Here is a 17034-nt window from a genome sequence, read left to right as displayed (position 1 = left end):
CTCCCCAGTTTGAAGCTCCTGGAAGACAGTCTATGTCCTGATCACTGTAGCAATAAATATTTCTTGATGAGTAAGTCAAAGTCTTCTCTAATGACTGCACCACTAAACACCGATGGCTCCTTCACTTTCCAGCTCTCCTCACTGACTTCATATTGTGCAGTCATTTCAAAGGCGCTGCCTTCAGATGTGGTCTCTCCAACCAGCTCCTGGAGGTGTAAAACCTCTGCCTTCTCTTGTTGTGCCTTTTCACAGGCCACCATGTACTGATATGCGTACTCAAAGGGCCATCCCAAGACCACGGAATGCAATGAGTGAACGGCATGCAGTAGGTAATTCCTGACTAATGGGGTCTTATTCCTTTCTCGGTTACCAGGATGACGAAGCAGTGACTCCGCCTGCTGCAGAAGGCTTTCCTCTGCTAAATGCCTCCCAGCATGTCTGCTAGAAATCTCCAGCCATCGGGAGCATCACCTCCTCACCCTTCCACAAGTTTCCACCGCTCCACGCAGACCTTGTCTTCACAGGAAGAAGATACTGAAGGAGATGAGGAGAGTTCAGTGGAAGAATTTTTATTTCTTCAAGAGTTAGAGAGCCCGGAGGAATACCAGTACCCGGAGGAGGAGGAAAATTATCTGAAAGGAAAGGAGTATCTGGATGAAAAGGAGTATCTGAAGGAGGAAAAGTATCTACAGAAGAAAGAGCTGCTGGAAGGAAAAATGTTTCTGTATGAAAAGTTTCTGGAAGAGGGTGAGTATCTGGGGCGAACGTCCCATACATGGTAGTTCTAGTGCATCACGATGTCCAGGAAAAAAGAACAGGCTTGAGATACAGCCAAAGCGTAAATGATCGACCCTACGCACCGCACTGGCAGACTCATGAATCATTTCTGACCAAGTTCTACTCACAACTTCAAGAGCTGCGCCCCCAAGCACTGAGCCTACGGAGCAGACAAGGAGACCTGATGAACGGGAAGCGCCTGTTCGTAAAAAACAAAATAAGACAAACAGAAAACACCCCCTAACTTGTATCTTTTCTTTTTCCTTGTTGCACAAGTAATACATGTGCATGGTAGATGTTTGAGAAACTGTATATTCATAAAAAGAAGAAAGCAAAAATCACTCCCATTCAGAGATGATAATCGCTTTTACACTTTGGTTATGTCCTCCCCAGACACTATATAGTGCTTGCAACCTGCCCTTTAAGGTATACTTATTTCTATATTTCTGTATTATAATTACATATAGATATTACATACTTATAGGAATATCATTTCATGCTTTCAATTTTCTACAAGTCATTTTAATGGCTGCATCCCATTGTATTATATTTTCAAACCGTAACATTTTAATTGATTTCCTATTACTGATCATTTATTGCTTCTGATTTTTTGGTTACTCTTTAAAACAGCACTTTGATAAACACCCTTAGAGCTAAATTTTATTCATGAGCTCTAATTATTTCCTAGCATACATTTCCACAATCTGTTACTAAGTCAGCAGAGACTAGTATGCTTCCCAGGGTGCCCGTTCAGCCCCTGGAAGGCATCGTCTTACCCTGCTGGAGGGTATTTAACTTTGCAGTGATTTCTCTCATCCTAGAGCTGACATTTTTCCAATACTGTTTCTGCAGTTGGCAACTTTTCCTTAAGCTGGGTTTTATTATTTGGCAGTGGGCTCCTTGTGCTGTGACTCCAAGTGGCTGATATGCATTTATTCCCAGGCCCACACAGTGTCTTCCCTCGATGTTATGACTGAATGGACATATCCAACCGGGAACGGAAAGTTAAAAATCCAGGTCATCTGCATCATCTTAATGTTGACCTAGAAAGAGAACTAACCTATTTTTTCTGGATCCCGTCCTGTTACCAACCGCAAGCATCTCAGGGAGCTTGGATTTTTAAATCCCAGTCTGACTGCACACCGCCTACGTCCTGAAAGCTGGGTGGCTTCGGCAGCCACACAGGTGCTTTACCTTTACCTCCTCTGCCTCAAATCAGGTGTATCATCCTACATTCCTACTGCCCTCCCAGAAGTTAGTACGTTGGAGAGCTCATTCCTCTGTTGCCGGGAAATTCTCTTTTCTGTGCGCCTCTACCACTGAGCTCCCTCTCAGAACCCTAATAACCCTGCTGTTCAAGTACCAAGTGTGATTCTAACACTGAAAACTAGCATTCAAGCCATTTCTTCTGCACAGTATGAATCAAGCATTCTTAACATGTGCCTGCTATGTGTCGGACCTTTGTAAATATATTACCCACTAGAATAGGACAAATACAGTGCTGTCAAGTGAATGGAACTGTGTATAAAGCACAAGCTTTGAAAATAAATGCCCTGCTAGCAAAAATTGGAGAGGCACTGAAAAACCTGTAGGGGAATACGAAAACGCCTTTGAAGGCACATGGAAGCGTGTCTTAGTCTACGAAAACCCAGGGTGCCAAGCCAGACTGTACAAAACAGATTAAGTTAAGAAGGGGTTTACAAGAGGACCTTAAATCTTCAAAAGAATTTACATCACGATTTCTTTATGTATAATTTCTCCCCAATACCTTTATGATGGAACTTTGTTTATCTCTTGTTTTGAACCTCAGAGCCTAACAAGAGTGCTTTCCTGACTCAGATCCTCAGTAAATGCAAACTGAATCAAATTCAGTTTCATTCATTTCACAAAGCCAGGCATATATATAGACACACACATGCACACACACACACCTTTTTTCTTGGTTTTTGTTTTTTGTTGTTGTTTTTTTAAATTTTTATTGGAGTAAAGTTGATTTACAACGTTGTGTTAGTTTCAGGTGTACCACAAAGTGAATCAGTCATACATACACATATGTCCACTCTTTTTTAGATTCTTTCCCCATATAGGCCATTACAGAGTATGAATTATGCATTATGAATTGATTATGAATTATGAATTATGAATTAATGATTATGAATTATGAATTAATCGGCGCCTATAAAATGAGCCCAAGAAATGACAAATGGGCTTCCATCTCGCATGCTGACGGATTAATTATTAGAGGTTAGTGGTGAAGCACTGCAATGAGAAGGACTTTGAGTCCTCGTTTGGGCTCAGCAGGAAAGTGTGCCACGATCCGCCAGTGATGTCTGCCACGGGATCAGGAGAGGAGAAAGGAGCATGCACGCTATTTCCTTGTCTATTTGGTGGCAGACATGAACCTGTCACAAAGAACACTTTTTTTTCTTCCTCTCTCAAGACCTTGACTGCATAGGTTTGAACACCAGCTCTCTCCCACTTATTAGTTGCATGAGCTTGGGCAAGTCACTTAACCTCTCTGTGTCTTAGTTTTCTTAGCTGTAAATTAGGAATAACAGTAGGTCTACCTTATAGGATGTTTGTGAGGATGAAAGGGGTTTAATTATGTAAAGCATTTTGAGCTATGCCAGGCATATAGCATTTTAAGACTATGTGTTAGCTATTATTGTTGTTATTATTATTATTATATTTTATTATTTCCTTACTATTGACTTGTGAAGGGTAAATTACATCCCCTGGCCACATTTTCCTCTTTTGTGAAATGGACAGAACAAAAACACAAGAGAAGATGCAATGAACTAGGGTGTGGGAGGAATCTAGGGTCCCCACCCAGCTACTCTGCAGCAAGGTCAGAGTCTCCCATTGCCCTGGACCAATCAGGGCACGTCAGATTAACACCCCTCACCCCGTCTCTTCTTTAAAAGAAGGGATGATCTTCCCCATGATTTGTGAGAAAACCCAATAAAATTAGATGAGCAGCTTGAATGTAAATGTGGCATCGACTGTCACTGAATAATCAATACCACATGGGACTGATCTCCCCGGATTGGAACTGGGCGGTTCCAGATCATCTCTGTGAAACATGGGTGTAAACCCTGTGGTGTCAGAGTCAGAAGACCCAGCACAAGGGTGGGCCTTTGACCTTGGGCATGTCAACTACCTGCTCCAAGTCTCCCTTTCCCCACGCAAAAAAATTCCTTGTGATTGTGCCAATTAAATGAAAGAACATTCTGGAAATGCTTTGAAAGCTCTCCCACCCCATACAACTGTCAGGTGTAAAAACGTTTTTCTGATCTCACAAGGTGCAGGAAGGAAGAAGTACGATCTACATTTCTGTCATGCTGTCACAGAACAGGAAACCACCCCACAATAAGGCCCCTTTTGTTTATTTAGAACCCAAGACCTTCCTAAAGCTGAATTCTGCTCTGTGGCAAATAAGGCCGTAGAGATGTCACAGTATATTCGTTCTGATTCGTAATGTTCTTACCTAATGGTATTTTGATGCATATACTCGGCTGGATTTGACTTTCTTTCCCCTTGCTAGCTCCTCTTCGGCGGCTCTGAATGCTATTTGGCCAAAATGCTATAATCTGGTCGCCATTTCCAGTTGAGAGGTGGTGCCCCGAGGACCATTTCCAAAGGGGGAACCTAGCAATTCTGTGTATTTAATAAGAAAGGTTTGGGATACACCGATAAGGCAGAGATGGGAGAGCCTGACAACCTGTCCAGCAGGAAAGTTCACAGATAGTGGCAGAGCTTCCCCATCAGGGTGCCATGAGTCGGCCACTACTGGGGGGAGATGCTGAGCCCCAAGACCAGTCGCCCCAGCCTCCACTCTGCTCCTGTACAAACAGTATCACTTTCTGTGTGTGTCTTGCCCTGAAGGTGGGGAGCACAGTCCAGTGGCATAGGGTGTACAGTGTATATTTCGCAATCTGTTTCTTTCAATTTTCCAGCCACTCTTTACCCCCTGCCCCCTTCACAGATGCGGATCCTGGAGTTTGAGAGAGGGTATGTGACTTCTCCAAGGTCATGGAAAATAATTAGAGAGGCCAAGACAGGCTCCCAAGCCTTCTCTTCTTTCTCTTCTAGTCACTTCTCTTTCTTTTCTCCTTTCTTCCCTCCTTTCACCCTTTGTTTCTGCTTTTTAATAAATTACATGCATATTTTAATTTGAGAAGAGTAACATAAAAAGAAGCAAAATCTACTTTTGTTCATTTTTTTAGTGGAAAATTTGAAAAGTAGAAAAATAACACCCAACCTACCAACATCCAAATATAAGTAAAGCTGATTCACATTTTATCATTTTTACTCTGTTCCTCCTGCCCTCGTTTTTTGCATGTTTGGTGGTTGTGGTCCTTGTTTTGTCCTGTTTTTACCACTTTAAATATGCTGTCTATAAAATAAGTCTGTATTTTACTTTTGTAACTCAGTATTGTCACTTCCATATTTGCCCGTATTGCTTAATTTTTGTAGACGTCATTTTAATAGCCAAGTAATATTCCTCGATAATAGTCTGTCTCATGGGTAAACTATGGATAAGTGTTGAACATTCAAGTTTCAAGTTCACATTTTCTGACCGCCATCTCTTCACTACTTCCACTGTGCCATTCTCTAGAATCTATTTTATGCCAACTGTACCTGAAATTCTTGATGTCCTATCATTCAAAGCCAACGGTCAGGTGATTAAATGACACAAATAGAGTCTTCACAAGCAACTCATGCAGCTCAGTATCAAAAAAACAAACAACCCAATCCAAAAATGGGCAGAAGACCTAAATAGACATTTCTCCAAAGAAGACATACAGATTGCCAACAAACACAGGAAAAATAATTTTTAAAACATTTATATCCTCTGAACCTCAGCCACCTCTCCTGTATAGATAGATGTCCTTCATCCTGTGACAGAGGGAGGCCTCTGTAATAACTCAAAAGATTAACAAAGCAAACCTAAATGTCCCAAATCCATGATTTCATGAAAATTAGCTTCTTGAGTTCTAATTTTATCAAATTTCAACCTCATAATTTCTAAAGGAAACCATTAAGAGAGACAATGCTAACGAAAAGCAAAAACAGAAAAATTCTGTAAATCAGGGCCTCTCCACCCCAATCCCAGCATCACATACCTAACAACAGATTTTTTAATAGAAAGATTCTTTTTTTTTTTCCAACATTGTCTTTCTGTTCTTTTTTCCAACAGAATTCAAGGCTCGTTCATCGCAAACCCCGCCTAGTCTTAAAGCAAGGTAAAAGTTTTTGATTTTTTTTTTCTGATAAGTCAGGTGGAAGTTCATGCTTAGGGATGATGCTTCAGGAGCCTTTGCAGTCCCAAAGGTGGGAAGTGGGGGTGAGAGTGGGGTGGGCCGCAGGGAGCAGGACCCCCGAGGAAGGCACAGTTCAGGCGGGGGTCTCCTAGAAGTCACACACAAAGGACCTCCCGATACAGCTCCCCTCTGCTGTTCAGCCACTCACAAGCTGAGGGACGAGTCCCAGGATCAGGGTCCTGGGCGCCCAGAACTACGGAGAGGAAAGGGCAGGGGACAGCTGAGTCTGGAGAGAAGGCTGAGCTGGGGAGAAATGGCCAAGGGCCCTGGCAGCGCTCGCAGTGAAGAGATGAGTGAACACCCACAAGGCAGTTGCCGTCTTCCTTGCTCAGGCATATTCCAAGCTCTAAGTAATCGCGCAGTGCGTGTTCATGAAACTCCCGCCACAGGGCTCGGCCCACGCTAGACGGTCACTGACACCGCTGTGGACAGAAGCCTCTGTGTGCTCAGCTCTGTGGAAACCCATGTGGGGCAGGGGGCACAAGGCCTCTGATTCACAGTCCTCGTCCCCTACATCTGCCCCAAAGGATGACTGGGGGAAGGCAGTCATTGACCTCCACCGGTGAAGTGGGTTGACGCTAGCTACAAAGGAAGCCCAAGGCCAGCTGGGTTACGCTGAGAAGCAGGAACGAAACCCCAGCTCTTCTGCGCAGGAAAGACACAGGCTACAATTTGAGGGCACGGTACTCTGCACGGGGCTCCCCTCCACCTGGTGAGGCCAGCTCCCCACTCCCGCCCTCTACCGGCCCCTCCGCTCCACGCTTCACGCTTCACCATGTATCTGCCAGGTCCAGCCCTACTAAGGCAATTCCTGAGAGGGAGTGCTTTCCCGAGGCCCCGGCACCTCAGCTACTGATACTCACAGAGGAGCAAGCGACGTGGCACTGAAGGGGCCTGATGGTGAAGTGACCCTCCGGAAGGCTGTGATGGAGAACAGGGACCCTGGAGCCAGGGATCCGCACCTGCCTGGGTGTGAATCGCAGCTGCTCCACCCAGTCAGCTGTGTGCCACAGGGCAGCCACTTACTCTTCTGCCTCAGTTTTCCCACCTGTAAAATGGGGACAGGAAGAGTTTCCGACTCCCGGGCTGTGGTGAGGATTAAATGTACTGACAGGGCGCACGTGGAGCAGAGGTTAGCACACGGGGCACGTGCGGTAAGGGCTGTGGATCGCTGGTATCCTTCGTTCTGCTCCCACGAGCCACCACGAGGAAAACTTAGCACGTGCAGGACAAGGAGCCTGATTCCTGGTCAGCTTTACTCCAAACACAAGCACCCGTCCAATCTTTTATTCGTATCGCAGCTGAGTTTGTTTCCTGTTCTTTCCCGGGGCCCTGCGGGGAGCCTGGGGCCTGACCTGGGTCTGTCCCTGAGCAATTCGGCTTGCCTCCCCCGAGTCCAGGTCTGGGCCTGGGCGTGCTCAGAGGGGCCCTGGATTTTCCTCACACAAGGCTGCTGAGAGACCAAACCCTCCACAAACCCCTTTGGGCAAGAAGGGTCCCACTCGTGTTTCTTTGCTAAGGCAGGGGGGATGGGAAGGGAGCAGACTCAGGTCAGGTGTTTCATGGGTCCCTTGTAAATGGGAAGGCGCCCTCTTCCACATGCGTCCCCAAGGTCCCCAGGCACATGCCAGGCCCCTTCCCCGCTCCGAAGCGGCTGCAGGAGCAGGCCTGGGATCTCGGGACAGGGGCTCGGGCTTGCAACACCTCCGCGTTGCCGACGGGGCAGGGAGGTGGTGTTTGGCCACGCAGGCCGGAGCCCCAGTCCTGCTTTCCGGGTGCTGAGGCCACAGCAGAGCTCTGGCAGGCACCCCAGAAGCCCTGCAACATCCCAGCCTGGGGCAGGCGTGGCAAGGAGGGTGCTGGGCAAGTGTACATGAGCATGGAAATGACCAGAGCGGCCCTGCATGACCTTAAGTATAATCCCTGTGTTTGTCAACAGCTTTGATTTGTCAAAGTCCATCCATGGGGACCTGCATTATCTCCTTGGGTCCCCGTGGGCACCTGCTGAGTGAGGTAGGACAGGCATTATCCCACCAGAAGGATAAGGAAACTGAGCCCCGGGGGGGGTCTCCTGATGTGGCCTTGAGGCCTGGAGCAGGGCAAGGATTTACACTTGCCTAAAAAGCTCCCCCTTCTCCACTAGTTCTTGAGCCCTGTGGTCACTTGACCTAAGACCAGAGCATCTCGCCACTTGCCCCCGGGGCCCCTTGCTAGTGGTACATCCTGAGAATACAGCTGCTCTGCCCCAGCCCGCAGGCTGGCACGGACCCTCCCCCGGGTCCCCTCGAAGTGGCACAGATCTGCCTGGCACTCCCAGCAACGCTGAAGGGAGAACAGCTTTCTGGCTAGAGCAAGTTACCTCCTCTTCCCTTCCTCAACTCTGCCCCCAGCCTCAGACTGCGGCCCCTCTGCCCCCCACCCCCGATCCCTGCATCAGGAAACACTGACCCCGACAGGGAACAGGCCCGTCTCATGAAGGGCCACTGAACTTCTCATTTCCCCTCTACGAACAACGACAGCCAACACTGCCCACTCTCGTTTTGTCCTCACCTGTGCGGACCTGGGGGAGGGGGTACAATTACCGAACAGGTGCGGAAACCGAGGCACAGGGAAGTTAGGTGGCTCACCCAAGGTTACCCCACTCTAGCGCAAGAGCCAACACTTCAGCTCGGACCGCCTGACACCAAAGTCTAGGTGCTTTCTGCCGCCACAGTCTCTGCCCACTGACAGGCCGGGCGTCTCCCCTCAGGCCTGTCTCTGCCAATTGGGCCAGTTTCCACGAGATGGCTTCAGGGCCAAGAGCCCCTCTCATCCGTCTGAATCACAGGTTCTTGCCCCAGTTAAAAGGCAGAGATTCCTGAGGAAGGACACGATGTAGGTCGGGGTGCTGGGTCACCCCTTTTGATCCTGAGCTCCCGAGTAGCAGGGCCTGAGCCTCACACCCAGCGCCCTTTCTCGAAGATGGTGGTGTGTGCAGTGGGCAGACTAGCGGGGACAGACGTCAGTGCTTGGTTTGAAGCGGCTGCTGATTTTTTCCGCTCTGCCTGAGGCCGCTCTGAGGCAAGAAGGACGACTGGAATGAGCAGGGTGGTGAGCCAGCAGGGACACAGAATGTTCTGGAAGGTTAGACTGTCTGGCACGGAGGCCTGGCCCATTGACTGGCCTTTGAAGGCACCCCCAGAGCCTGTCACTCTAAGTGAAGCTGCACTTGGCACCCAGAATGGCACACAGGCCTATTTTCCACGGTCCACAAGGTGGTCCCTTCCAACCAGTGACAGCCACCACCAGGGACAGGCCGAAGTCCGCGGGGACCGGGAAGCAGCCGCCGCCACCACAACCTCCCCACAGGCCACAGCTCTGGGTTCCTAACCCGGCCCCTGTCTGGAGGTGGGCCGACCCTTGCTCCCCTCTGCTGCTGGCGTCCCTCGGGTGACCACCTTCTTTGCTGTCCCTCCTCCCACCCCCTGAACCTGCCAGCAGCCAGCTTCTCCTCAGTGACACGATGCCATCTACATCCTTGGTGAAGCACGATGGAGAGTTCCTGGGCTTGCAGGACAAGAGCACACAGACGGAGTGGAGCTATGAAAGCCGGCAGGGTAAGGGACCCCACAGCCGGCATCCACCTTGCGGCCGGGCTCCTGGGGGCTTGGGGAGATGTGGCCTTGCGGGCGTTCCGTGGATGTGGAATATGGAGGCTGGAGTAGTGGCCATTGGGCTGATGATGCATATACTGCTTCCTGTGCCACCCTAACCCTGGGACCCCCTTCCTCATCCCAGACCCCCGTCAGAGAAAGAGCATCTGCAAAGTGCTAAGACAAACACCTTCTGAGATCTTCCCCTTGTCCCTTCATTAGTTTTCCTGTTCTTTTTTTTTTTTTTTTTTTTTTTTTTGCTGTACGCGGGCCTCTCACTGTTGCGGGCCTCTCCTGCTGCGGAGCACAGGCTCCAGACGCGCAGGCTCAGCGGCCATGGCTCACGGGCCCAGCGGCTCCGCGGCATGTGGGATCCTCCCGGGCCGGGACACGAACCCGCGTCCCCTGCATCGGCAGGCGGACTCTCAACCACTGCGCCACCAGGGAAGCCCGGTTTTCCTGTTCTTGTTCTATATGAACACAGGCCCTATTTCCCTCGGGGACACAGGCCATTTCCTTCCCAGATTACAGGCTGGTTCCCTGAGGAGAGAGGCCATCTCCGAACAATCACATGGTGAAGGGACTGGGACCCACCCAGACCCTCCATCTCGGCGTGCGGTCAAAGCCAGCCCTGGTTCAGAGCGAGCCAGGATCATCCGCAGGGGGAACTTCTGTGGCCACAACTAGGAGACACTCAAGAGACAGCTGGGCAAGACTGCACTGAGGACCTTAATCCTCTGCCCCACGAAGCCCAAAGGTTCCTCGCCCTAGGATCCTGGGGGTGCAACACTGAATGGCATTTCTCGCCATTATCAATAATTTAAACCCAGCCTGAGTGAGACGGACCCATCACAGATTCACACGTGCGTTTCACATCTGTAGTCATGGCAGCGGTACATTAGATTCCCGACCAGCACCTCGCTCCCCTGCCCCCATCCGTGCCTGCTACATTTTGTAGCTCAGATGTGGTTAAATGAAATCAAGAGTCAGAAACCCTACGAGGGAGAATGGAGCGGCAGAGGCAGGCCCACACGAGCCAGGAGTGCCATGGTGCCGGGGGCCAGCACGTGACGAGGAGTGTTTTACAGGCTAAATCGGTTCATGTGGGATTTTTATTAGTGTGTGTGCTCCGATGGAGCCCTGAAAACAGGAACCATTTCGGAGTCAGTAAGCATGACAGCTGGAAAAAATCGGAGCGTTTATCTCAATATTCAAAAGCAGGATCTCAGTCATTTACCGGGTAATCGCCTGAACGCGCCAATGCTAAGCTTGAAAGGATGTGGGAGAGGAGAAAGAGATAGGAGAAGCCTGGGGCGTGGGGAGGGAGTCACCAGAGCCTGTTCGTACCACTACGCGCCCACCTCCAGAGGGAGACCCTCCGGAAATCACCGCTTCATTTGCCGTGTTCGTTCATGATCCTTTTGGTCCCCAAGCTTCATTTCCAGAGCCAGTCACGTCTGGATCTAATTTAGGTTTTAAGCACTCTGCCTATTTGGTCTGTAGGAACATGTTTTGTAGCTAAGTCTTTTCCAGGACGGAGTTCCTTAAAGCCAACGTGTATTTAGTGTTTAGCAAAAGTCTAGTCACCCGCAGCAATACCTACTGATCAGATCCTGTGATGTTGGTGGCCTGGGCCAAAGGTGTGGACAGTGTTGGAGCAACTAAACCCAGGGTCAATGTCATACCCCAGGCTCCTGCAGAGACATGAGGGGATGGTGGCTACAGCAGAGATTGGAACACAAGGAGAAGTAAGCAACTCCCTAGAATTCGTGAAGGTTTTTCTTTTCCCTTCTGCCTATGGTTTACAATCAATCTTTTGGAGAGTGTTCATAATAATTGGGCAGAATTTGCTGGCAACAGGTAACTGGTTGTGTCTGGACAGTGGAATGGGGCAAAGAGGCTCATTAAGAGACTCCTCTGGAAGAGTGAACCGCTGTAAGAGGAGGTAACCGGGGTAGGGGTGCAAGGGGAATCCAGGAAGCGTGGAGCCCCAGGAAGGAGCTCAAAATCGAGGTAAGAGGAGGCAGAGGGCCCGTGCCACGAAGAAAAGCCAGTCCTTTCGCAGCTGGAGGACAGAACACTAAGGGTTCCCGAGCACGGTGGATGCAAAAGAGAATCTGCTTTTAGCCCAGGGCAGAAGCCACCCATCCACTTGTTGGAGAAACACAGTCAATCAAGGCAAAAGCAATTCAAAGTGCTGACTGAGGGCCCCCAGGAGTGAGCGGAGGTGAGAGTGTTAGCAGTGTTACTCCTCTGGGTCCAGGACTGTGCACCCCAGCACCCGGTGCCCATAAAGACGCAGATTCCCAGGCTTTCTTATCACCATCCCTGCCTCGGCCTTAATGAGATCCCAGAGGATTCCAGGCACAGGAGTGGTGGAGAACCAGAGAACCTCTAGGATAGAACAGATTTCATGGGTGCTAGTTTCCTATTTCTAAAGCATTTTTTATTACGGGACTATTCAATTCCAGTGCGCCAGAAACAGCATTTTACATGGACTCTACAAACAGCACTTTGAACCAAATATGGAGGTGTAACACCCAGATAAATAAATCCTTGAAACCTATTACTACAGAGAGTGGCAGGTCTGACATGGAAGGAAGGCTAAAGGCACCAGGAATGTCTCGTGGCTCGTGTGAGGAAGCAGGTGGAAGGCCAGAAAGACTAGTTATGGCCTCAGGTGTCCACCCAGCCAGGCACAGAGCAGGGTCATGAACAAAGTACACCAGAAATTCTAACACAGAGCATTATAACCCTGCTTGTAGGAATCCTCAAGACTTGGCGTCCTGCACACAGTAAGCGCCTGTAAATATTTGTTACATACTTGCGGAACTGCTGCTGAATCCTCAGCAGGCTCAAGATCAGCTATGGTGATGAGAAGGTAGATGATGAAGAGACAGTCTTGGTTAGAAAGGAGCTGTGGGGCTTCCCTGGTGGCGCAGTGGTTGAGAGTCCACCTGCCGATGCAGGGGACGCGGGTTCGTGCCCCGGTCCAGGAAGATCCCACATGCCGCGGAGCGGCTGGGACCGTGAGCCGTGGCCGCTGAGCCTGCGCGTCCGGAGGCTGTGCCCCACAACGGGAGAGGCCACAGCAGTGAGAGGCCCACATACCGCAAAAAAAAAAAAAAAAGTGCCAAGTAGTGTTTGCACAGAGTTCCTTTCAGTGGACTCGGATTTTGAAAGATCACATGCAGAGGTTAAAAAAGATACGATTGTTACCTACGATAAAAGTAGGAAAATGTCTCGAACTTTGAGAAAAGTGTCAGGAGAGCAGAAGTCCAGGGTAAATGTATTCTTACCAAAAAGTAATAATAATAATACTGCAGGCAGCAACAAAAGAAGGGGGGCCCTTTTCAAATATGATTCGGGCAAAAAGTAGATCAAGGCACACAGAGCCACTGTTTAGTGCCTGCTGAGGAACGAGTCAAAGAAAATCATGTTCTTCCATCGCTACTGAATTCTGACTTCTCTGTGAAAGAAGATGATCTTCAGATTGAAAAGGGTACAGCAAAGTTAGGCAAGAAATAGCAGACACCGGGAGCGCTTCCCTGGTGGCGCAGTGGTTGAGAATCCGCCTGCTAATGCAGGGGACACGGGTTCAAGCCCTGGTCTGGGAGGATCCCACATGCCACGGAGCACCTGGGCCCGTGAGCCACAAGTAATGAGCCTGCACGTCTGGAGCCTGTGCTCCGCAACAAGAGAGGCCGCGATAGTGAGAGGCCCGCGCACCGCGATGAAGAGTGGCCCCCACTCGCCGCAACTAGAGAAAGCCCTCACACAGAAACGAAGACCCAACACAGCAAAAATTAATTAATTAATTAATTAACTCCTACCCCCAACATCGAAAAAAAAAAAGAAATAGCAGACACCAAAGATTGGTGAGAAGATCAGAAAAGAATGGTAACTGCTGTGTCCTGACCGAGATAAAGTCTACCCCAGAATATCTACAGAGAGAGAAAAGTTTAATCATGTTTATGGTTTTTGAAGAACTGGGGAAATGAGTCTGTGACCAATCTGGGGCAAATAACTGAGAGCAAAATGACCACAAGGAACCAGCATAGGATCAATAAGAACAGATCAAGTAATACTGGCTTTTAGGTCACTTTTTGACAAGGTTATTAGATCAGGGAACCGTGGAATTTGGAGGCCCGAATTCCAAAACACATTTCTTTTTCAAAGCCTTCCTCATGTTCCTATGGACAACATAGACAAATACCAGGTAGATGCTAGTGCAAGACAATGGCATGATCGCTATTGAATAACCATCCAGAGATACTGTTTAAGGATCAGAGGCAACCCAATTTCCAGTCAGGAGCCACAGGGCTCTGTCCAGTCTGTATCCACAGACTCGGATACAGATGTAGGAGGAATATTTATATCTGTACATGAGTGGCAGCTGTTGGGTGATGCCAATAATGTGATCAGATTCTAAAAGTTCTTGACAGGCAGAAACATTGGATCAGGACTGGCTAGATACAACAGAATGGTAATTTAGATTAGACCCTGCTCTTACGCCCACAAAAACAGGATGGAGAAGGACAAGGGGGGAATGCCCTGTCTATTGTAGATGATTTACTCAACCACAGGCTCAATAAGTCAATGGTATGACTGGTGTGACTACCAGAATAGTAAATATAACCAAGAACAATTAAAAGGTTATGTAGAGGGAGACGGGTCCTGTTCTAGCCTGCACTGCAGAAGCAACCCTGGGGCCGCTGTTCACTTCGGGGGATCCCACACTCTATGAGGGTTAGAGGCAGACTGGCCAGGGCTCGAGGAGAGGGTGGTGTTAGGCCAACCTGGAGACCACATCGTACAAAGAACTGCTGAAGCAAATGAGGGCGTTAAGTCTGGAAGACACGTGACTCTGAGACAGGATAACTGCCTTCAACTACCTGATGATCTGACACACAAAACCAAGACCTGACCTCTCCATCTGCACGGAAGGGCTAGAACAGGGCCAGCTTGAGGAAAATTAGTTAAGAAATAGACGTGATTCCCAGCAGTCGGAGCCATTTATGGTAGGATGCGCGTCCTTCGAAGTTGGAGAGCTCCCTGGCTGTGGAGGGCTCGGGCTCAGCTGATGCACTGGCAGCACTGATCCTGCCCAGGTGGGGAGGCTTCTCATCACAGACCGAGCTCAGATCCTGCCGCTCCCATGAGAGGGGAGGGGGCAGCTCGCCTCTGCTTCCTTGCCATTAGGAATGGAGAGAGAGAGAGAGAGAGAGAGAGAGAGAGAGAGAGAGAGAGAGAGAGAGAGGGAGAGAGAGAGTGTGTGTGTGTGTGTGTGTGTGTGTGTGTGTGTGTGTGTGTGTGTGTGTGTGTGTGTGTGTGTGTGTGCGCATGCGCGCACCCACGCATGTGTTTGGGAGTAGGGAGAAGGACAGGTAGGGGTGAGGGAGCAAAAAGGAGCAGGGATCACAAAATTCTAGAAAATATAAAACATGGGTAACCAAGAACTTTACAAAAGTTCTCAAAAACCACAGTAGCCTCTCGTGGCATAACCCAGTGCATCTGTACTCGCCAGCCCTCATGCTTCCCCGCCAGCCCCCGTTATGCACCTCTCCGGGAGCTCTTGACAGCAGAACACCTGAGATGCCCACTTCCTACAGCGACAGGCAGACGCCATTATGAGTCTGCACGGCCTTGAGGCCACTTGGCTCTATGGTTCCTGCAGCTCTTCCTCCTACAGAAGGAGGAATATCCCTAAGGTCTCCCCTCAATCCCAGCCATCCTCTCTGTCCACCGAGGGCCCACATTTCCCAGTCACTGTTCACTGCAGCCCCAGAGTAAGTCAGCAAAGCTAAGAGGAGGAGGCTGGCAGAGGGAGCGTCCAGCAGACGCCAGCTGTGCCCTCCAGCCCATTTTCTCCTCTATGGATCAGCCTTGGGTGCCAAGAAAGAACCTCAGACCCTAAGCGTCCAACATGAACCCCCTGGAAAGCATAAGGTTGAAATTGTTAACGGCCACCCTCTTCTGTCTTTTAACAGTACCTTTAAAATCAAAATCTCAAACAGAGGAAGACTCAACAACGATGCTAACCCCCTTAAAGTCTGATTCACAAGGTATCATTTTAATTTTATAGTTCTACGATGATTTTAAATGACTCCCGGAGGGTACGAATCCATCTTTGAGACGGGAAGAAGCACAGAATTAGCACACCCTGAGCCAGAGAGAGTCCTCTTCTGACCATTGTAGATTACGGTAGCCTTCATTAAGGCCAGTGGCCGAGGCATTATTTCTAGAACGTGGTGTCAGGGGTCAAGGCTCAGGGAAGAAACTTGGCCAAAGGGTAAAATGCTTTTAATTTTGAATTAAAATTGAGTTTTGAAAGGGGAGGAAATAATATCTACCACTGGAGTTAGGAGGGGAGATAATGGATTATCCATACTCAGTTCATTCCGTGACATGTACTGTGCATCTACTGATATTTACTGTATACCTACTGTGTACTGGGCAGTAGTCTGTCCATCTTTATATGGACAAAGCCATCCTACCCTCTCAGAACTTAAACTCTAGTGGGAAAGATGAACTATGAACAGACGGAGGGGAATCAACGTGTGCTGGGCATAAGCTACAGGCCTCCAACCGCTGACCGTCATGGGAGCCTCTTACCCTACAATACGCAGTCTCCACCCTGGTCTCCCAGACATTTAAGGGTTAACAGTTCACCGAACCACATCCTATTCATCATTTTTCCTATTTGTTTTCAGCCTTTGTTCCCACTGAAGAACCGGAAAAGGCAGGAAATGGTGAGAGTCCCACATAACCTATCCAAAGATCCCTGCTCCCCGCAGAGCAGCCGGGGCCGGGGATAGCGCCCTGGGCGGGTGGGTGCCTTGCTGGTCCAGCCGGTGCCGAGTCCTAGAGAGGACCGAGGGACATGCTGGGCACACAGTCCCTGAACCTATATATGTTTCTCTGTCCTTAACTGTAAAAGGGAGCTAGAACAAGAAACAGAGAGAGGGTCTCGGGAGCGAGACAGAATGACTTGGGAACGGCCCAGAGGTCCATCTCTCTACTCAAGCTCTGTATAGGGACACCCACATTTAAAGAGGGTCCAGTCGGTCAGTTGCTAGGTTCCCTGAAGTCTGGTCAGCAGGGCTTGACTGGGATGCATGGGCCCCTCCAGACAGACTCATTCGATGGTAGCTTGATAGGGAATGAATTAGAGCCCCTCAGATGGTACCCTTAAAGCCTGATTAAATTTTTATTAAGGAGGGGATAGTTGAATTCTATGAAGGGGAAGGACAGGGGAGAAGCCTTTTGGCGGCAGAATCCCAACCTGCACACATCACTCC

At 49.3% G+C, this 17034-nt stretch overlaps 1 protein-coding gene across 1 annotated transcript in view; it reads left to right on the top strand.

Moving 5' to 3' along the window:
• Window positions 1–434: 434 nt before the first annotated feature.
• Window positions 435–17034, top strand: part of ERICH6B (glutamate rich 6B) — a 42712-nt gene continuing 26112 nt past the window's right edge. The window contains exons 1-2 of the mRNA XM_027116118.1: window positions 435–747; window positions 4734–4788. Coding sequence (XP_026971919.1) covers window positions 435–747; window positions 4734–4788 — 368 coding nt within the window. The remainder of the gene's footprint in view (window positions 748–4733; window positions 4789–17034) is intronic.

Source organism: Aethalodelphis obliquidens, unplaced genomic scaffold (assembly GCF_003676395.1).
Source record: "Aethalodelphis obliquidens isolate GAN/ISIS:26980383/991018 unplaced genomic scaffold, ASM367639v1 scaffold16, whole genome shotgun sequence".
Taxonomy (NCBI): Eukaryota; Metazoa; Chordata; class Mammalia; order Artiodactyla; family Delphinidae; genus Aethalodelphis; species Aethalodelphis obliquidens.
This window is presented reverse-complemented; position numbering and strand designations above follow the sequence as displayed.